This window comes from Oncorhynchus gorbuscha, linkage group LG01 (assembly GCF_021184085.1).
Source record: "Oncorhynchus gorbuscha isolate QuinsamMale2020 ecotype Even-year linkage group LG01, OgorEven_v1.0, whole genome shotgun sequence".
NCBI lineage: Eukaryota > Metazoa > Chordata > Actinopteri > Salmoniformes > Salmonidae > Oncorhynchus > Oncorhynchus gorbuscha.
In genome coordinates, this window is record NC_060173.1 from 71,936,623 (window position 1) to 71,959,768 (window position 23,146).

Sequence of the window (23,146 nt, forward strand, 5' to 3'; positions counted from 1 at the left end):
GATAAGAGCGAGAATGTTTGTATTTCTCAAACGGCAGTCAAGCATTGATCATCACGTCACCAGAATCAGACCCTCAATATTTATTGGAAAGGACCACCAAGATCAAAGTGAACAATGTGAAGTTCATCATTATTACTGACACAAAAAGATCCCACCATGTCGAATGAACAAATTATCTGTCGGTATTTATAAAATTGTACCAAAATGTCCTGTTTCCTCACAACGGTCGTGATTATTTTTATTCTGTATGACTGTACTTGCATAAACACTGTGGCTGGAAATGTGGTTACTGTGCCATTTCTCACAAGCTGACCTTCGAGGAAAGCATGAGCATTGTAGCAGTGTTGTGCTGATAACAATGGACTGACCTTGCTCTGGATTGCAGATCATTCATATAAAGGCACAGAAAAAGAACAGTTAAACATATTGACTCCTGAGTGAGATTGAAGCAGTAATTGGGGTAGGAATGAATGACTGAATGACGCAGCAGTCTAAGGCACTGCATCTCGGTGCTAGAGGCGTCACTACAGGCACTCTGGTTTGAATCCAGGCTGTATCACAACCGAACATGATTGAGAGTCCCATAGGGCGGCGCACAATTGGCCCAGCATTGTCTGGGTTTGGCTGGTGTAGGCCGTCATTGTAAATAAGAGTTTGTTCTGAACTGACTTGTCTAGTTAAAAAAAAGAGGGAAAAAAATAAAAAGTACACCCACGTACAGTGCATTCGGAAAGTATTCAGACCCCTTGAGTTTTCCACATTTTGTTTACGTTACAGCCTCATTTTAAAATGAATGAAATTACGTTTTCCTAAACAATCTACACACCATACCCCATAATGAATAAAAACAGTTTTAAACATTTTTGCAAATGTATAAAAAATAAATAAACAGATACCTTGTTTACATAAGTATTCAGACTATTTGCTATGAGACTCAAAATTCAGCTCAGGTGCATCCTATTTCCATTGATCATCCTTGAGGTGTTTCTACTACTTGATTGTAGTCCACCTGTGGTAAATTCAATTGATTGGACATGATTTGGAAAGGCACACACCTGTCTATGTACAGTCACACAGTTGACAGTGCATGTCAGAGAAAAAACTAAGCCATGAGGTCGAAGGAATTGTCTGAATTGTCCGAGACAGGATTGTGTCGAGTGATGATGATTTTCAGCAGCAGGGACTGGGAGACTAGTCAGGATTGAGGGAAGGATGAAGGGAGCAAAGTACAGAGAGATCCTTGATGAAAAACCACTCCAGAGTGCTCAGGACCTCAGACTGGGGTGAAGGTTCATCTTCCAACAGGAAAACGACCCTAAGCACACAGCCAAGACAACGCAGGAGTGGCTTTGGGACAATTCTCAAATCCTTGAGTGGTCCAGCCAGAGCCCGAACTTGAACCCAATCAAACATCTCTGGAGAGACATGAAAAAGCTGTGCAGTGACGCTCCCCATCCCACCTGACAGAACTTGAGAGGATCTGCAGAGAAAAATGGGGGAACCTCCCAAATACAGGTGTGCCAAGCTTGTAGCATCATACCCCAGAAAACATGAGACTGTATTTGCTACCAAAGGTGCTTCAACTGAGTAAAGGGTCTGAACACTTCTGAAATATCACGTTTGCATTTTTAATACATTTGCCAAAATTTCAAAAACCAGAGTTTTTGCTTTGTCATGATAGGGTGTTGTGTGTAGATTCATTTAATACATTTTATAATTAGGCTGTAATGTAACAAAATATTAAATAAGTCAATACTTTCCAAATCCACTGTGAAGGGAGGCTACACTTCAATATTAAACTGCCAGGCTGTCCTGAACTCTCCCACACAAAATATCAGAAAGTTATAGGGCCAGTTTCCCAGTTACAGATTGAAGGGATAGTGTGAGATTCTAGCAATTAATTTGTATTCTTACCCAAAGTCTGGTGAACTCGTAGATACCGTTTTTATGTCTCTGCGTGACGCATGAAGGATATTGAAGGTAGTTTTGTGACTCAATGCTAACTAGCATTTTCACAATAACTGGAAGTCTACTAGTAAGCTAGCGTATCCTAATTACCAGAATCTCGCCGTATCCCTTTAAGCCCAGTCCTGGACTGAAAATGCTTTTTAGTTGATTACAGTGAAATTGAATGATGTTAATTGTATTGTTAGGTTTTGGGGCAAATATTTACTCAAATAGTTGATAGAGAAAATACAAAGGAAAAAGTGTAACTCTTTCATGACAGGCTAATACATATTTACAGCCATTGTTTGGAAGTGTACCATGGTGGTTGCATAATCCATATTTAGTCATATTTTTAAGACAGTACTAGCCAGAAGCATTACCAGTGGAACATTTGTAGAAAAAAACTATTGATATTCTCTGCAAACCTTCCAGAAAACCATACAGGGCAAAACACACCGTGCCTTCAAAGCTATCTGGGAATTCAGGAAAAGACAGTACGGTCTAGCGCTCACACCAATAGCAGGCCAGGGAAATCAGTGGTGCAGCTCCACTTGTACTCAACACAGCTTGTGTGGTTGGGCTTGGCTGGTCAGTGATTAGGTAGTGGACAGTCCTGACCAGTCCCACCAGAGACAGATTTGTAAACCGCCATTCGCTTTTTACAGCACAATGTAATAATAATACAATTGGGTTATTGATATTTTGAAAGGGCACGGAACACTCTCAACGGACTTGCCAGTCTTCCTAAGTACATTTTTATTAGGTTTGTTTGCCGCATGGGACTTTAGATGACCTACCATGGTCTGAAGTTATACTTTTGATTGAAATGTATTATGATACTCCATATTTGATACCCTATATTTAATATGATACTCTATTTAAGTAAGACATTATAATCCCGTTAATTAAATATAGAGTACCATATATATATATATAAGTACTTAACATCATATAATGTAAAATATGGTATTGTTTATTTAATACGATACACTATATTGATATTATGATACACTATATTTCAACCTCAGTTGATAGGGGACTTAACATTCTACAAACATGTCATACAACAATTAGCTGCTATGCGCTTGCTCAGCACAGGGATTATACTGGTAAACTACATTTGCCTTTAATCGGGATTGGGAAATTGTATTAGTCTATTTTAAATTGTTGGTATTAAACTAGGGTATGGTGACTGACATACTCTGACATACCCAATTGATGCCCCTGCCACCCACTTTAGGTTGCTATTAATGTACTTATAATCCTTGAGTTATTGGTACATCCACTTGAATTCAATCATTTTTTGACAGCTTCCCTTTTGATTTAAAGGTGCTCAAAGTTTACCCATTTAAAAAAACCCACCATACCATGAGACATCCATGTTTTCTTCACTGGAAAGTATAAACTGTTGAGATTGATATAATCTAACAACTTACAAAGTGTTGTCAAACTATTGTATTATTTATGGGAAAAATCCCCTTTTTTACATCAACTAACGTTTTTGTGTTGTGCCTGCCATCGGTTGAGACATAACATTCTCTTTAATTGAATTGAAACATAAATTTAAATTACTAAACTCAGCAAAAAAAGAAACGTACTCTCACTGTCAACTGCGTTTATTTTCAGCAAACTTAACATGTGTAAATATTTGTATGAACAAAAACAAGATTCAACAACTGAGACATAAACTGAACAAGTTGCACAGTCCGTGACTAACAGAAATGGAATAATGTGTCCCTGAACAAAGGGGAGTAAATATCAAAAGCAACAGTCAGTATCTGGTGTGGCCACCAGCTGCATTAAGTACTGCAGTGCATCTCCTCCTCATGGACTGCACCTGATTTGCCAGTTCTTGCTGTGAGACGTTACCCCACTCTTCCACCAAGGCAGCTGCAAGTTCCCATTTCTGGGGGGAATGGCCCTAAGCCCTCACCCTCTGATCCAACAGATCCCAGACATGCTAAATGGGATTGAGATCCGGGCTCTTCACTGGCCATGGCAGAACACTGACATTCCTGTCATGCAGGAAATCACGCACAGAATGAGCAGTATGGCTGGTGGCATTGTCATGCTGGAGGGTCATGTCAGGATGAGCCTGCAGGTAGGGTACCACATGAGGGAGGAGGATGTCTTCCCTGTAACGCACAGCATTAAGATTGCCTGCAATGACAACAAGCTCAGTCCTATGATGCTGTAACACACCACCCCAGACCATGACGGACCCTCCACCTCCAAATCGATCCCCGTTGCAGAGTACAGGCCTCGGTGTAACGCTCATTCCTTCTACGATAAATGCGAATCTGACCATCACCCCTGGTGAGACAAAACCATGACTCGTCAGTGAAGTGCACTTTTTGCCAGTCCTGACTGGTCCAGCGACGGTGGGTTTGTGCTCATAGGCGTTGTTGCTGCCGGTGATGTCTGTTGAGGGCCTGCCTTAAAACAGGCCTACAAGCCCTCAGTCCAGCCTCTCTCAGCCTATTGTAGACACTGATGGAGGGATTGTGCGTTGCTGGTGTAACTCGGGCAGTTGTTGTTGCTATCTTGTACCTGTAGCGCAGGTGTGTTGTTACACATGGTCTGCCACTGCAAGGACGATCAGCTGTTCATCTGGTCTCCCTGTAGCGTTCTCTTCGGTGTCTCACAGGTTCGGACATTAAAATGTATTGCCCTGGCCACATCTGCAGTCCTCATGCCTCCTTACAGCATGCCTAAGGCACGTTCACGCAGATGAGCAGGGACCCTGAGCATCTTTCTTTTGGTGTTTTTCAGAATCCGTAGAAAGGCCTCTCGAGTCTCCTAAGTTTTCATAACTGTGACCTTAGTTGCTTACCTGTAACCTGTCTGTAAGCTGTTAGTGTCTTTAACAACCGTTCCACAGGTGCATGTTCATTAATTGTTTATGGTTCATTGAACAAGCATGGGAAACAGTGTTTAAATCCTTTACAATGAAGATCTGTGAAGTAACTTGGATTTTTACGAATTATCGTTGAAAGACAGGGTCCTGAAAAAGGGACGTTCCTTTTCTGGCTGAGTTTACAACAAAGATGACTGCTGGTCCACCCACCGTCAAATGTCAAATTAAATGGTCATGTCTATTCTATGATCTTTACGTCTATGATTTCAATAGGTTTGCTGTGGAGGATTGACAGTATAATTTTAAACAGATTTTGCCATTCAAGTTAACATTTTCTGATGCGTTAGCCTCAACAATTTGAAAGTAGAAATTTAAATTGTATTATTATTATTATTCATTTGAGTACATTTACAGTTGAAGTCGGAAGTTTACATATTCCTTAGCCAACTACATTTCAACTCAGTTTTTCACTTTTCCTGACATTTATTCCTAGTAAAAATTCAGTTTTGGGTCAGTTAGGATCACCACTTTAATGTCAGAATTATTTCAGCTTTTATTTATTTCATCACATTCCCAGTATGTCAGAAGATTACATTGACTCAATTAGTATTTAGTAGCATTGTCTATAAATTGTTTAACTTGGGTCAAGCTTTTTCGTTTAGCCTTCCACAAGCTTCCCACAATAAGTTGGATGAATTTTGGCCCATCCCTCCTGACAAAAATGACAAAGTCAGGTTTGTAGGTGTCCTTGCTCGCACACGCTTTTCTATTCTTCCCACAAATGTTCTATAGGATTGCAGTCAGGGCTTTATGATTGCCACTCCAATACCTTTACTTTGCTTTCATTAAGCCATTTTGTCACAACTTTGGAAGTATGTTTGGGGTCATTGTCCTTTTGGAAGACCCATTTGCGACCAAGCTTTCACTTCCTGACTGATGTCTTGAGATGTTGCATCAGTATATACACATCGTTTCCCTCCCTCATGATGCCATCTATTTTATGAAGTGCACTAGTCCCTCCTGCAGCAAAGCACCCCCGCAACATGATGCTGCCACCCTCGCGCTTCACAGTTCTTTGCTTTTTTCCTCCAAACATAAAGATGTTTCATCAGACCAGAGGACATTTCTCCAAAAGGTACGAGATTTGTCTCCATGTGCAGCTGCAAACCGTAGTCTAGCTTTTTTATGGCGGTTTTGGAGTAGTGGCTTCCTTGCTGAGCGGCCTTTCAGATTATGTCGATATAGGACTCGTTTACCTGTGGATATACGTAGAAACTTTTGTACCCGTTTCCTCCAGCATTGTTACGAATCCCTTTTGGCCCGACAGTCTAGGGGGGATGGTAATGAGACACATAACATAACTCATGCAAATTATTATTGTGACAAAGTAAAAGTGTGCACGAAATAACCACGACAACAGAAATCTACCGTCAAACTCTAGGTTTATTTATAAACACACGGTAATGGGGGGAGCAGGAAAAGGGGCTGAGCTGGACCCAAGGAAAGAAACAATAAATATACAAAAACACACCCCTAAGCTAGACTAGCCTACTTTAACAACAGCTAACTAACTAACCAAAAATACAGTGGGTGGTCCGCCCAGTTCTAACTAGTGTATTTAACAAAGTTCACCTACGGGTAGTGTATGCCCATGGGCAACTTGTCTTGGTTTCCCCCTTTTTCCCACCAGCAACAAACAAACACCATAACCAAAAACAATACTCACAGGTGATGACAAAGTGCTATGGAGGTGCTTTAAACAAAAAGGGAGGTTAAGACACAAAGCGAGAGTGAAACACAGAGACCTACAGACATGGCATTTACAGAGAGATTGAGCTGAGCTGAGCTTTAGAACAAACAAATGATGGGGTTTTTAAACCATGGGGAAGGAACTGTGATAGGTCAGGAAATAGGAGGAGGTGTGTCTTCTGATTGATGATTGATTGTTGACTGATTGGAGAGTGATGATTTTCACCTGTGAGGGGAGAAGGAGAGAAAAGAAACACACACACAGGATACACACACACAGGATAACTGTATCCGTAACAAGCATCTTCACAAGGTCCTTTGCTGTTGTTCTGAGATTGATTTGCACTTTTCGCACCAAAGTACTTTCAGGTTTAGGAGACAGAATGCGTCTCCTTCCTGAGTGGTATGATGGCTCATGGTGTTTATACTTGAGTACTATTGTTTGTACAGATGAACATGGTACCTTCAGGCGTTTGGAAATTGCTACCAAGGATAAACCAGACTTGTGGAGGTTTATAATTTTGACTGATTTCTTTTGATTTTCTTATGATGTCAAGCGAAGAGGCATTGAGTTTGAAGGTACGTCTTGAAATACATCCACAGGTACACCTCCAATTGACTCAAATTATGTCAATTAGCCTATCAGAAGCTTCTAAAGCCATGACATCATTTTCTGAAATGTTCCGTGCTGTTTGAAGGCACAGTAAACTTAGTTAGTGTATGTTATCTTCTGACCCACTGGAGTTGTGATACAATGAATTATAAGTGTGAAAAATGTATGTAAACTTCCGACTTCAACTGTATATAAAGTGTAATACTGGGATTCAAACTCTAAATTTAATACATCTGAACTCTATATCTGACATGGTACAGGTGCCCTCTTTTGTTTAAGCCCATAACTATGTGTGTGATGTGTATATTTATTTTTAACATTTGACTGTTTAAGACTAACAAGAAACACTCTGATTTTTCCCACTGCAAATCAAATAAAAAATGTTATCCAATTTTATTGGTAACCATTTGATTAGCTGTTCAGGAGTCTTTTGGCTTGGGGGTAGAAACTGTTAAGAAGCCTTTTAGACCTAGACTTGGCGCTGCGGTACCGCTTGCTATGCAGTAGCAGAGAGAACAGTCTGTGACTAGGGTGGCTGGAGTCTGACACTTTTTATAGCCTTCCTCTGACACAGCCTGGTATAGAGATCCTGGATGAGAATCGAGGCATGCTCAGTCCTCCTTTTCCTGTAGTCCAGAATAATTTCCTTTGTCTTGATCACGTTGAGGGAGAGGTTGTTGTCCTGGCACCACATGGCCAGGTCTCTGATTTCCTCCCTATAGGCTGTCTCATCATTTTCTTGATCGGGCCTACCACTGTTGTGTCATCAGTAAACTTGATGACGGTGTTGGAGTCGTGTCTGGCCATGGAGTATTTAGAGAACAGGGAGTACAGGAGGGGACTGAGCACCCACCCCTGATGGGCCCCCGTGTTGAGGATCAGCGTGGCGGATTTGTTGTTCCCTACCCTTACCACCTGGGGGCAGCCCATCAGGAAATCCAGGATCCAATTGCAGGGGGAGGTGTTTAGTCCCAGGGTCCTTCGCTTATGGATGAGCTTTGAATGCTGAGCTGTAGTCAATGAACAGCGTTCTCACATAGATGTTCCTTTTGTCCAGATGAGAAAGGGTAGTGTTGAGTGCAATAGAGATTGCGGTATGCACATTGGAGTGGGTCTAGGGTTTCTGGGATAATGGTGTTGATGTGAGCCATGACCAGCCTTTCAAAGCACTTCATGGACTTGAGTGCTACGGGTCGGTAGTCATTTAGGCAGGTTACCTTAGTGTTCTTGAGCACAGGGACTATATGTTGTCTGCTTGAAACATGTTAGTATTACAGACTCAGTCAGGGACAGGTTGGAAATGTCGTTGAAGACACTTGCCAGTTGGTCAGCGCATGCTCGGAGTACACGTCCTGGTGATCCGTCTGGCCCTGCGGCCTTGTGAATGGTCTTGCTCACATTGGTTGCGGAGAGCGTGATCACACAGTCGTCCGGAACAGCTGATGCGATCATGCATGTTTCAGTGTTACTTGGATCGAAGCGAGCATAGAAGTAATTTAGCTTGTCTGGTAGGCTCGTGTCACTGGGCAGCTCGTGGCTGTGCATTCCCTTGTTGTCTGTAATAGTTTGCAAGTCCTGTCACATCTGACGAGCAGCATAGCCAGTGTAGTACGGTTTAATCGTAGTCCAGTATTGACGCTTTGCCTGTTTGATGGTCTGTCGGAGGGCATAGCGGGATTTATTATAAGCGTCCGAATTTGTTTCCCTCTCCTTGAAAGCGGCACTCCCTCGGCTCCCACTCCCCCAGCTCCCACTCCCCCACCCCTGTCAATCAAACGACAACAATCTCAGCAGGATGTCCCTCTCGGCTCTACCTTTTTATCTCAGTGACGATTTTGCAAGTAATCCATGGCTTCTGGGTAGAGTATGTACGTACTGTCGCTGTGGGGACAACATCATTGATGAAGCCAGTGACTGATGTGGTGTACTCCTCGATGCCATCGGAAGAATCTCAGAATATATTCCAGTCTGTGTTAGCAATTACAGTCCTGTAGTTTAGCATCTGCTTCATCTGACTACTTTTTTATTGACTGAGTCACTGGTGCTTCCTGCTTTAGTTTTTGCTTTAAGCAGGAATCAGGAGGATAGGAATGCAGTGTATGCTGCTGCTCTTTTGTTTTAACGAGAGTGGCGCGTATAGCTTGTTGTTGTTGTTGGCCAATCATGTCATCAAAGCGGCAATAGGCTATAGGTATAGAACCTCCACGTGGAGCAAAGGTTAGGAGATATCTAATCAATTAAAGAAATAATTAAAATGACGGATTTAAAAGATAAAAGAGAAGGATAGGCTAAATGACCAATAGCCAACAAGTAGGCTTAATATTCTGAATGGAGTTTGTTACTGTAGGACAATAAATAACACAAAGCCTCAATTAGTCTAGCTAGCTATAGTAGCTACTATAGCTTAACTAGCTTCTCCTGGTTTGATGCAGTCAAGACAGGTACTATGTAGTCATATATTGGATAAATAACCTAGCTATGTCAGCTATTAGTCTATTATAGCGCTAGTTGGCATGATTGGTTGAGGTCTCTGGCCTCTCCCTCCCTCCTCCCTGTTTCGGTTTCACTTGCTCACCCTCACAGTAGCCTGCACACACAGCATGGTCCCTGCTAGAGCCTCACCTCTCTACCTCCTCTCCCTCGTGCTTTATCAGCGCTGTTGAATATAGTAGCTTAAAAATATACATTTATGCTGCTTCCCTCAATTCGATAGGATCGGACCGGGTCTGGATGATCAAGTATATATAGAATGGGTCTAGTCGTCCTCCGGTCCGTTGATGCATATCTTGTCAGGATGGTCCATTTTGGAACCGGTTCGACTTTTTGTGCCCGTGAAGGCCTCTGCAGTACAGTACTGACTACATTACAGTAAAGCACAGTAGGAGTACAATACAGTAGTACAGTACAATGCATTACAGTACAGTATAGTACAAGAAAGAAAATAAAAGTGTAATATTTTACTGTACTCTACTGTACCTGAACTGTACTGTACAGTACTCCACTATACTTTACTAAACTCTACTCTGCCGTGCTGTATTGTACTACACTGTACACTGCTGTGCTGCACTCTGATGTCCAAAATGGTTAAACATGAGAATGACATTAATTCCATAATTATGTAGTTCAGGGACCCATAATGTCATTCCGTTACCGAGTGTAAATCCACTTCACTTAATGTAGTTCAATGACCAAAATAGATTTTTGGGAAAATGTGGTCACATAAAAACCTGAGGGAGATTTTACTATAATTCAGTTACTAAAGTTTTTATCTGCACAGTTCTTCTACTAAATTAGTGTTTGTTTGGCATGTATTGGCATGAAAGCGTAATACCATTACAATGGAATTGCCCTTAACCACACAGTTGTTTTTAGCTTTTTATATTTTCCAGTGATGAAGATATGGATGTCTCATGTTATGGTGGGTTAACTTTGAGCATCTTCATCTCTAAAATGTTTTGCCATTCAGGTCCAAAAGTCACTGTCTGAGCACGTCTACAATGGGCTAATATGTATTCAAGGTTTTGTTCAAAACGTGATAGAATTCAAATGGATTTACCCTTAATATTTACCTTAGGAACTGCAGGATATGATTTCTCAAGGTTGGTTAGCACTGTATCTCCTGCATGGCTGATCCTCTGGTATAGCCCTGAACACAGATTCCCCAATACAAACAGGGTCTTATCTTCCTCCTGAACTCATTGAAATCTTTCACATACATGAGATATGCAATTCATAACCTTTGAGTGGAGCAACGTCTAAGGCTCACAGGCATCTCATTCCATCTGACAGTCACAGAGACATGATGGACAGCGCTGCTTTTACTACATCGATTTGGATTTAGGGCCCCGCCTCTCCACTGATCACTTTGGGCAAGATATGTGCTATAACATAAAGACTTCAGAACCAAAACATGTGCTAGCTGAATGTTCATTGATTTTCCACAAGTTGTCGCCATCTGTCTCACGGTCAGAGTAGTGCAATAACATGTGCATCATAGACCACAGAAAGCAGTTTTGAGGGTATTGCTCAAGTTTCCAAAAGCCAAATGCTGGAGCTTGCTGTCTTGTTGTTGTTATTTTATGTTAGGTCGCCGGAAATGCCTAGAACTGTCATTTATTTGTATGAACCTCAGCAGCAAAAAATATATTTCCTAGCAGTACAGTGCGATTGAATTGCATTTTGGCGTGGATTAGTGATGCGCAGGGAGCGTATGGGTGTAGAGTCATTAAATATTGTGTATATAAAGGGTGGAAGCTGGTTGAATAAAAATAAAACAATGCCTTAAAAATCCATTAATCTATAATTCTTGTGCAATTTTGATCTATAGTGATCTGATCTGCAGCGTGATGAGCTTACATTTAGTTTATTAATCAAAATGACTCCGAACAAAACAAATAACACGACAAACACTAACCGTGAAGCTCAAAGGCTATGTGCCCTAAATAAAGTCAACTTCCCACAAAGAAAGGAGGAAAAAGGGCTACCTAAGTATGGTTCCCAATCAGAGACAATGCTAGACAGCTGTCCCTGATTGAGAACCATACCCGGCCCAAAACATAGAAACACCAAATCATAGAAAACGGAACATAGAATGTCCACCCCAAATCACAAATAGAGACATTAAAAGGCTCTCTACGGTCAGGGAGTGACATATAGGCTACATTGAGGTTTTTCTTTAATTATTGTACGTTATCTGGTATTAGTGAGCAAGCCTAAACTCTAGGGCCTAACTGTATCCATGCCAAATAACCTACAGCGCCTTCGGAAAGTATTTAGACCCCTTGACTTTTTCCACGTTTTGTTACATTACAGCCTTATTCTAAAATGTATTAAATCGTTTTTTCCCCTCATCAGTCTACACACAATACCCAATAATGACAAGGCAAAACAGGTTTGAAGACATTTTAGCTAACTTATTAATCATGAAAAACTGAAATAAGACATTTACATAAGGTTTCATACCCTTTACTCAGTACTTTGTTGAAGCACCTTTGGCAGCGGTTACAGCCTCAATGACGCTACAAGCTTGGCATACCTGTATTAGGGTATTGTATGTATATTGCTGTGGAAAATGAATTATTTAATCAATTTTAGAATAAGGCTGTTACGTAACAAAATGTGGAAACAGTCAAGGGGTCTGAGTACTTTCCCGAATGCACTGTACATGCCAATGCCAAATGCTTTTTTGGGAATGGGTAGAAAAGTTCATGTCCAACCATGGATGCAAAAAGGACAATGTAGGAGTTGAAATCAACAAGAGAACAGCTGCGAAATAGAGAGTTTAAAATAGAAAGGGGAAGGCCAGAAAAGTGGTGTTTGGGGAAAGATTTGGTGGTGGTAAAAGAGGATGATAGCAGTGCCAGCTATGTTGGGCTATGTGTGATGATTATTAGGCGCTATACAAATTCGACAGTCACAAGATGGAGACTTCAAATAGGCCTATGGCCATAGCCGTGGGGAGTAGGGGTGCTGAGCAATGTTCCCTCTAAGCTGTGCAGAAGAAATATCAGCTTGTGCAGAGAAGCACGGATTGATCTTTCTACAGTTTTATCCCTTAGTTAACACTGTCAATGTTTCCCTTTACATTGGGAACTGTAATCGAATCAACGCAATAAAAGCCACTTTCAATGCAACATACCAAAACAAAACGAACAATGCAAGAGATTTTATTGAAGGCAGAACACATCTGAGTAGGATTCTATTGCATTGACAAGCAGGACTCAGCCCCTACTCTACACAGACTGGTGTGGCAAAACAAATCAGAGCTGCAGTAGGCCTAAATGCAAATATACCATTGCCACATATGGATCTGTGTCTTTCACCTTGAACTGGAGTGTGTTTACAGCATGAGCAGTAGTGAGTACTGTAGATGTGCTTGTTTTAAGATCAAAGCAAGAGTTGCATGTAGTCACAAGTGCACAATTGTTCATATCCTTTGCTAGTTAGTGAGTTATTAGCTCAGTTATAGATAATTTGTAGTCAGCAATGGGGGAGTGATGGCTTCCTACAAGAGCACAAAACATGTACAATTCTAGACATCTTTAAAAAGTGAGTAGGGTAAAGTGCATGTTTTGTCTTAAAGGGGCAGTGTTGTATTTTGAGACAGGCTTGAATGAACTAAGTAGCTAATTGGTAGAGGTTAGCATTATCTGTCTAATTTTCTGTAATAATGGTATGGGAATAATAATGCATTTTATTTTGTAAAGTGGCTTCTTTACAGTGGATAAACAGGTTAACTTCAAGCCCTGCATGTATTTATTTCAAAAGTCTCATGGTATGTAGGCCTACATGGAACACCACACACCGCTACTGTAGGCTGAATGATAGAACAGCTATTTCCATTTTAAAATGCATTGCGATATATTTTCTCCATTGTTTTTGTTGGTAGGCCATTTGTCTGTCTACATTATGATCAAATAGCCACAGTTAAGGATGGGTACCGAAACCCACTATTAAACGGGCCCCAGGGATAAGTATCGATAGATAAGCTCCGACATTACCGGTTCTGTTTTCTGTAATGGAGAACTTAAGAAAATATATTTCCTACTACATAAACGCTATCTTGCACATTTTATCTCACCAACCGTTTCTAATTTGCAATAAGATTAAGACATTCGTCTGTGATGCATTTTCCCTATTCACAATCCAGAAGAGAGCTCTCTCTCGCGAGGAGTCTCTCACACAGTGTGTCTCTCACTGTAGTGAGAGACACACTCTCTCTGTAGTGTGTCTCTCACACACTACAGCGAACACACACACACACACAAACACACAGACACAAGAAAGACCCTGCTCTTAATATGTGACGATGGTGGAGAGTACTAAACATTCAAAAGTGTGGTTACACTTCACCAGTCGATGCTGACAATGCTCGTAGCCACAAGTGCAACAAGTCTTTTGCTTTTAAGGGCGGAAACAAGAGCAATCTGTTCAAACATCTATCGGAAGTGCATTCTGTACAGGCAGAGAAATGCACAGTTTCGACTGCCTAGCTCGTAGTTCATCTCTCGTTGCCCGATCTACGTTAGGTATGTATGCTAGCAGCCTGGAGCCCACACGCGGAGTTAACTCAATTATGCAAACATGGGTTCCAGATCAAAAGGAACCATTAGCCAGCTGATTGTTTAGCCATGCGTGCGTTCATAAACTCAATCACCCATTTAAAGATTTTGCTACTTTTTGTTAAAGTTGCAGCTACAATGAACCAACCTACTCCTCCCTCCAATGTTGCTGGTCGAAGCCAAAGACAAGCCCAAAGCCCCTTCACGCTGGCAGCTAGTGGGAGGATGACTGAGGAGAGGGTGAATGAGTGCCACCTAACCGTGACCAAGTTCATAGTGAAAGGCCTACACCCCTATGCAACAGTGGCTTTAGGTAAGGGCTTTCGGTAACAGTCTGTAAGTATAAATTGAGTTGTATTCATTTTTAGGATATAGTAGTATAAAAGGGTTGTATGGTAGTCCCATCACTCCACAATACAATACAATACACAACAACACAATAATTCAACAATGATAATTCAACAGATGAAAACAATAAATAAAAATTACTGTAGGGAGATGAGCAAGACACTCAACCCCAAATATACCCCTCCAGGAGTTACCTCAGTGACAGATTAATTCCTACCTGGTATGGTGTAGAAAAGGCCGGTGTGATCACCGAGCTGAAGGACGTGCCAAAGCTGGCAATCACATCAGACGGGTGGACCAGCCTCTGTCAGGATCCCTATCTCTCTGTTACAGTGCACTACACACGCCAGGGCAGAGTAAAACAGAAGGTCCTCCACACCAGGGCAGTGTACAAATCGCAAACTGGCAGAGGAGATCTCAAACATTCTGGAAGAGTTTCAAATAGGGACGAGAAAGATTGTAGCTGTGACTGTTGATAATACTGGCAATACGGATGTTGCCATCAAGAGCCTACACAGTCTAAAAGTAGGATTCTTTGCACAAACAGCGCAGAAAATAAAAAAATGACTTACATTGATAAATAGGCAGCACAAATCAGAGCAGTGGTCGTGTGGAGATCCTCGATTTCCAAAACAGTCTTGAAGGAAAAGCAGCAGCTCCTTGGTAAGAAGCCAGTTCAATCTATTCAAGTATTATTCAATATTCAAGTGTGCAGTAAATAAATGTACGTCATTTTGGGTTGTTTGTTCAGGCCTATCACAACACTCACTCATCATTGATGTCAGGACCAGATGGACCTCTATCTAACGATAGAGAGATTCATGGAGCAGTATCCAGTGATCCAAGCAGAAGCCTTGGACCCACAACTGCGAAAAGCAATGACCAAGGACAACCTGGATCATTTGAAGGACGAAGACTTCCATAAGGCTGAGGAGTTTGTCCAGCTCGTGAGAATCCTCTTTACATCCACACTGTGTGTGTCAGGTGAAAAGAATGCCACCTGTGGACAGATCATACACATTCTCCAAAAACTCTGGAAGAGCTCTTCACTGTGAAGCATGAAGATATGATGTTTGTGGCATCCATCAAAGAAAAGGTGTGGGAGAACCTCTGAGTGCTATCAGGATGAGAACATTCAAGCCTTCCTGCATAAGGCCACAGCAATGGACCTTCCTCCCATGGGAGACATTCCTCCCATCCCCATAGCTGAATATCCTGTGATGTGGTGGTGGGAGAAGAGAGCTACTCTGCCCCTCCTTACAAACATTGCAACAAGCTACCTTTGTGCTCAAGCTTCCTCCACCCCTAGCGAGAGGGTGTTTTCGACTGCAGGGAACACAATAAGACAGGAGAGGTCCCGACTTCTGCCAGAGAAGGCAAATATGTTGATCTTTCACCAGAAGAACTGCAAAGAACTGTTAGTCCTTTTGCAGCCTACCTGCATGCTCTCCCATGTTGCTCTATACTACTGTATTTTATTTTGCTGGAAAATATTGTTTACATCAACATTAACGTCTAAAAGTCCATAATAGTGATTTGTTCAAAACATTGCTGTTTCTTTTGCTATAAATAGTTGTTTATTTTATTTATTTTACATTTGTAAAGATTTTCCTCCTCTTCTGAGGTGTAGCAAGGATCGGACCAAGATGCGGCGTGGTAAGTGTCCATGTTTTTAATATGAAAAAACTCAACATGAACACTGATACAAAAACAATAAACGTGAACAAAACCGAAACAGTACCGTGTGGCGAACAAACACAGACATGGAAACAAACACCCACAAATAAACAGTGAAACCCACACTACCTAAGTATGATTCTCAATCAGAGACAACTAACGACACCTGCCTCTGATTGAGAACCATACTAGGCCGAAACATTAGTATTCCAAACACATCAAATATGATGAACTGTAATCTATCAGAAACTTGTTTGGTCGTTTTCACAGCTTTCTATAGTTCCTTACAACCGATCAAACTGATGTAATTTGGAAAATTTGCACAGAAAATCTTTCCCCTTTTAGTTATTGTTTTTTCTCCTTGGTCCTAAGCGTCTTTGCTCCACGAAAACTTTAGCGATGTCAACTAGATTGAGTCATTAATTCTATCGACTTTAATATGACCTCGTTCTGGTGAACAAGGGTTTATTTAGCCTTCTACTGTAATGTTGTTCGTCTGTTGTTTGTAGAGAGTCAGACCGAAATGCAGCGTGTAGGTTACTCATGACATTTAATGAAGAAAATGCTGTACATGAAATAACTGAAAATACAAAAACAACAAACGAGTGAAACTAATTACAGCCAATCTGGTGACTAACACAGAGACAGGTACAATCACCCACGAAATACAACGCGCACTCAGGCTACCTAAATACGGTTCCCAATCCGAGACAACTAGAATCAGCTGACTCCAATTAGGTATCGCCTCAGGCAGCCAAGCCTAACAAGACACACCCCTACTAATACACACTCCCAATTAATACAAACCCCAATACGAAATACAACATATAAACCCATGTCACACCCTGGCCTACCCAAACATATAACAAAAACACAAGATACAATGACCAAGGCGTTACATCTACGGCAACATAATAATGACAGAAGAGAAGTTGCATGTATTGATTGACTAACAAATAGCATAACATGGCGGAAATTTTATGCAGAATCATATCTAAATCAGGCAAAAAAATGATCCTGCACCCCTGTCAAAAAATTGTTGTGTCGTGTGACGGGGAAGGCAGGTGTGAGTAATGATGGTGGCAGGAGTGCGTAATGCTGGGGAGCCTGGCGCCCTCGAGTGCCAGGGGGTAAGAGCGGGAGCAGGCATGACAATCACATATAGTCGGGCGGTTGAGGATAGGTTTTTAGCAAACAGCTGACCCGCGCACCAATAGTGTGGGTAGCATGAAATGGCGTATTGATTGACTGGGTGCCAAGTGATTAAAATGCAACAGAGGAGAAACATTAACAACATCGGACGCTGTGACAAAATGGTCGCGCCCCACCTTTCTGAAAGTATATAAACTGTACATTTACTGCAGATCTATTGGCAGAGGCAGGCTAACTGGTGAAATAATTGTTGCTTGGACTTAGTGAGATGTTTGGGAGTATATGGGGCTTTGTATGTCACAATATGTGAGTGTATGCAATGGACTTCTCAGTGCATGGAGAGATCATGAAGTGAGCAGCCAGCAACTGCATGCCTTGATAAGGTCTTTATGCCTCAGCAACCATGATGCGTATGTGATTCTATCTGGCACAGGGCAGTGGACTATGAATACTGCAGTGGACTATGAATATGTACAATATGTACTGCATGGTGCTATCCAGATTGCCTTTAGATCTGGGAGATAGAACATTTGACTGATGGATATTAACCCTATATTCTTGGACTTGGGAATGAGTTCTAATTGAATGTTTTTACCTTTTAAAATCACTTTGTGCTATCCACATGAATTTTAACAGAATATTGGTGGGCCTCATGCCTGTAGACACCGCACCTAGCTAGAAACGTTCACATTACCAACATTTTGCAACAAACTTCCTAAGAATATCGGGATGTACAAACATGACATGTGTGGGGAATATCGTGTTGTGTAAGAGCAGCTCTACTGCCCCCCCAGGGCCCCAAAGGTGAAGGTCTAACAGAGGTTCCACATGTGGACCTTTGACAATTTGTTTGTCATACATGACTCAGATTGCATCAGAGCTGCAGTGAGGGCATTGTAACATACAACATACAAATATTACAACCAAATGGACCTAAAAATGTATATTGATCTTCTGGTTGGGTCATGAGTGGACTCTTTTTTTTTGTTTTTGTAAGCCAGCTAAAATATAGGTACAAATGTATTTTTTGAAGGTGAATTGAGCCATTGTAAGCCAGACTTGGTTAGAATGGCACTCTCCATCCCTTAGGTTCTTTCCCAGCCTTGCTTAGTGCAATTTCTTGTCAGTTGTAAGGAAAATGATGTAATGGGTATGTGTACAGTGGGTATGTACAGAATGCTTTGATGTAACGTCAGGAAAAAAAAGTCCAAGGTAACTGGGGACTAAAATATGCTTCTTGGGCTTATTCCTCAATGTTGCAGAGCAAGCAAAACATTTTGTCCAAGCATCATGTTAGATATATCCAGCTCATGAACCTTGGTGCACACGTACATTCAGAATGTACACACACCCATACCTACACAATCATAGGTCATAGGCACATAGAATAGAATTTCAAGATAGAATTTCACATAGTTACAGAGATTCATACACACACACAGTGACTGCTTCGCCAGTGTCTGTGCATGTTTTATTGTGTCTCTTGCGTTGAGTTTAAAATATTTTCTCATGCATGAAGCAGAACTCATTGCAAGATGATTCATTTTTTTTTTAACAAAGGAAAGTTCTTCAGTACATGGTGAAAGCAAACCAATGTCACTATGCTTCATGCGTTAAAACATCTTCTGAGATACTGTAGGAGAGGGTGGCAGACTGTGGGAGTGAGGGTCCGTCAAGGACTTTACTCTTCTCCTTGCTCAGCCCACATGGGAATGTTTGTGTTCATGGACTCTGTAACCATTGGGTAAGACCTTTCTTTCATAGTCTTCATCTCCAGCACCACCACAACATCAACATGTGAGAAGTGTCACGCCTTGGTCATTATATTTTGTGTTTTTGGTATATGTTTGGGTAGGCCAGGGTGTGACATGGGTTTATATGTTGTGTTTCGTATTGGGGTTTGTATTAATTGGGATTGTGTCTGATTAGGGGTGTGTCTAGTTAGGCTTGGCTGCCTGAAGCGATTCTCAATTGGAGTCAGGTGATTCTCGTTGTCTCGGATTGGGAACCGTATTTAGGTAGCCTGAGTTTGCGTTGTGTTTTGTGGGTGTTTGTCCCTGTCTCTGTGTTGTAGTTCACCAGATAGGCTGTAATAGGTTTCACGTTGCGTTTGTTGTTTTTCTTATATCAGTTATTTCATGTACCGCTATTCCTTCATTAAAGTCATGAATAACCTACACGCTGCATTTCGGTCTAACTCTCTTCATACAACAGACGAACGAAGTTACAAGAAGATGCTGCCTTTCTATGTTTTGTCATAAAAAAAGATAGAGGAAGATAAGTGTTTCCAATGACATCATAGGTGTGCATCGTGTGATTTTGACCAATTGTGAGGATGCATTGCCTACTAATTGCCTACTAATTAGTTAATGATGTTATTGGAAAGACTTACCTTTCTCTCTATTTTTTTTTACAAAACATTTTCACATACAATGTATGTTAAAATGCTGAGGAGGTGCTAGAGATGATGAATATGCGGTTGAACAGATCTTCAAAGTATGCTCAGGTGTGCACTCATAGATGATTAGATAGTTTTTGATAGTGTTTTGATAGAGCAAACTTGGTTTGCTGTGTATTCACACCTGGGGAGTCTGTAGAGGTTGTCTTTATAAACTGTGTCTTCAGAAATCAGGTGTCTCGATAACGGACAATTCAATGTCCCTAGAATACCAGCTGTATGGGACGCTTTCAGTCCCATTTTAAATTATGTTTAGCTTATAAAGGTTTCATAAAGCCTTCATAATGCTTCATAAGAACTAAATACATGTGATACAAAGCATTTATAACCGTATGTCATGCTTTATAAAGGGTTCATAAATCATACATTTGTGACATAATAACCAAAGTCAAATGTGGCATAATCCACTGTCAAATATGATATAAACATGTGCTTTATAAAGGATTCTGAAGGATAGCACACGCTCTAAAGTGAAGTCAGGTTAGTCACACTACACCTAATCTTGTTCTCCGACACTTCTGCCCAAATGCACGGACTGTCTGGTGGACCAACACATAAAATTGGCCTTCATTAGTTAAGGTTAGGTTTAAAATGAAATTTGAAGAGAAATTGTTTAAATGGGCATGGTTTAATTAAGAGTTTGTGGCTGTGTTAACTAGTGACGAACAGGGAGAATGGTCAAATACTTTAATCAGTAAGGTCACTCCCATAGAATTCTATGGTCACTCCCACTAAGGCCAACTTTGAATGGTTGCTATCCCAGGCTTATAAACTCAGCAAAAAAATAAATGTCCTTTTTTCAGGACCCTTTTGTAAAAATCCAAATAACTTCACAGATCTTCATTGTAAATGGTTTAAACACTGTTTCCCATGCTTGTTCAATGAACCATAAACAATTAATGAACATACACCTGTGGAACGGTTGTTAGACACTAACAGCTTACAGACGATAGGCAATTAAGGTCACAGTTATGAAACATAGGACACTAAAGAGGCCTTTCTACTGACTCTTAAAAACACCAAAAGAAAGATGGCCAAGGTCCCTGCTCATCTGTGTGAACGTGCCTTAGGCATGCTGCAAGGAGGCATGAGGACTGCAGATGTGGCCAGGGCAATGAATTGCAATGTCCGTACTGTGAGACGCATAAGATAGCGCTACAGGGAGACAGGACGAACAGCAGATCGTCCTCGCAGTGGCAGACCATGTGTAACAACAATTGCACAGGATCTGTACATCCAAACATCACACCTGCGGGACAGGTACAGGATGGCAACAACATCTGCCCAAGTTACACCAGGAAGGCACAATCCCTCCATCAGTGCTCAGACTATCCGCAATAGGCTGAGAGAGGCTGGACTGAGGGCTTGTAGGCCTGTTGCAAGGCAGGTGCTCACCAGGCCACTGGCAACAACTTTGCCTATGGGCACAAACCCACCGTCACTGGAACAGACAGGACTGGAAAAAGTGCTCTTCACTGACGAGTTGGGGTTTTGTCTCACAAGGGGTGATGGTCGGATTCGCGTTTATCGTCGAAGGAATGACCCTTACACCGATGCCTGTACTATGGAGCGGAGGTGGAGGGTCCGTCATGGTCTGGGGCGGTGTGTCACAGCATCATCGGACTGAGCTTATTGTCATTGCAGGCAATCTCATCGCTGTGCGTTACAGGTAAGACATCCTCCTCCCTTATGTGGTACTCTTTCTGCAGGCTCATCCTGACAAGACCCTTCATCATGACAATGCCACCAGCCTTACTGCTCGTTTTGTGCATGATTTCCTGCATGACAGGAATGTCAGTGTTCTGCCATGTCCAGCGAAGAGCCCGGATCTCAATCCCATTGAGCACGTATTGGATCGGAGGGTGAGAGCTAGGGCCATTCCCGCCAGAAATGTCCGGGAACTCGCAGGTGCCTTGGTGGAAGAGTGGGGTAACGTCTCAGACTTTCTTCTGGAAGCATGTTAAATGTTGCTCAGTACACAAACACACACACACAGCAATGTAATGAGCCATATCTTGCAGTGCTGAGCTTAGTCAGGTCTTTGACACGTTCAACCACTCCCCCACTGAAAGATCAGCCACAAAATGTTGGGAAAGGGAAAGGGGAATACCAAGTCAGTTGTACAACTGAATGCATTCAACTGAAATGTGTCTTCCGCATTCAAGCCAACACCTCTGAATCAGAGAGGTGCGGGGGGCTGCCTTAATTGCTCCATTGTCACAAATGTAATCAAGCCCCGGTCTCCAGCATGGGAACAGAAGAGGAATACCAATACTTTGTTTGAAGTGAGACAACTTCTGTCATGCATTAACACGTCCATAAAGATTCTGGTCATTCATAACACATCCATGAAGACTATATCGCATGATGCTGTACTTACTTTAAAGTCAGACCCTTTTGGTAATTTATAACACATACTTAAAGGTTTAAACACAAATGTATTAACTGTTCAGGAATTATCACTAACAGCTAAATGAAATAATCATTACAGATGTTTATACCATATTTCCTTTTTTTTCTTTTTTTTTTAACAATACACATACTGTACATTAAGTTTAAAATTGCCCAGCAATGCAATTACATTGAAAGTTTCACAGAGCTGTGAACCGTGTAGCTTGCTCCTGAGCTGGTGGACGAATGGTTCTTGCCTCTCTGCCTGCTGGAGGTAATGCATGTTGGTGCCACCTTAAAGTAACGACAAAGAAAGTTAGCAGGTCTGTTAGGAAATGCCTTTGTCATTGGATAAGGGCCTTTCTGTGCTTTGGGGAGATGGGAAACTCCATTCAATTCGTATTATTATATTCCTCTTTCATTTACAAATCACATGACTATGAGAAGTGGCTGTATCTAGGTTTTTTTTTATTTGTTGTGAAGTCACACATTATTTGAAATAACAACTGAGGTAGCTATGTAATCTAAATCAACACTTAACTACTACAAACGTATTTAAATTACAATAAATAAAGGTTCACTTATTTACTTTTCACTGTCCAGTGGCACCACAAGTGGGCATTTGATTCGCAAACTCATCACTTGTGCACTTACTGCGCTATAGAAACACAGCTAACCAAACAACAGTGCAGGGCATGGCAAATAAACCAAAAAATCTAAGTTTCTTATATTTTTCCCTGACTTCAAAAGTTGACACCAGATGGTTTAAGCATTGTTGTGAACACAGACAATCCAATTTGATTGTTTTTCAATTAGAAAAGTGTGGAAAAACTGTGGGGGAAACCAGACGTTGTAATGATCTTCATCTGTTGTTAGAAGAGAGGCAGACCGAA

General features: G+C 41.4%; 2 protein-coding genes across 2 annotated transcripts in view; both read left to right on the forward strand.

The window, feature by feature from the left end:
- Positions 1–23,146, forward strand: part of LOC124041657 (inactive dipeptidyl peptidase 10-like) — a 370,729-nt gene that overhangs the window by 71,244 nt on the left and 276,339 nt on the right. The window lies entirely within an intron of this gene.
- Positions 14,366–23,146, forward strand: part of LOC124037612 (E3 ubiquitin-protein ligase HECW2-like) — a 49,982-nt gene continuing 41,201 nt past the window's right edge. Inside the window, exons 1-3 of the mRNA XM_046352528.1 lie at positions 14,366–14,540; positions 14,807–14,931; positions 15,361–15,559. Of these exons, the coding sequence (XP_046208484.1) occupies positions 14,366–14,540; positions 14,807–14,931; positions 15,361–15,559 (499 nt within the window). The remainder of the gene's footprint in view (positions 14,541–14,806; positions 14,932–15,360; positions 15,560–23,146) is intronic.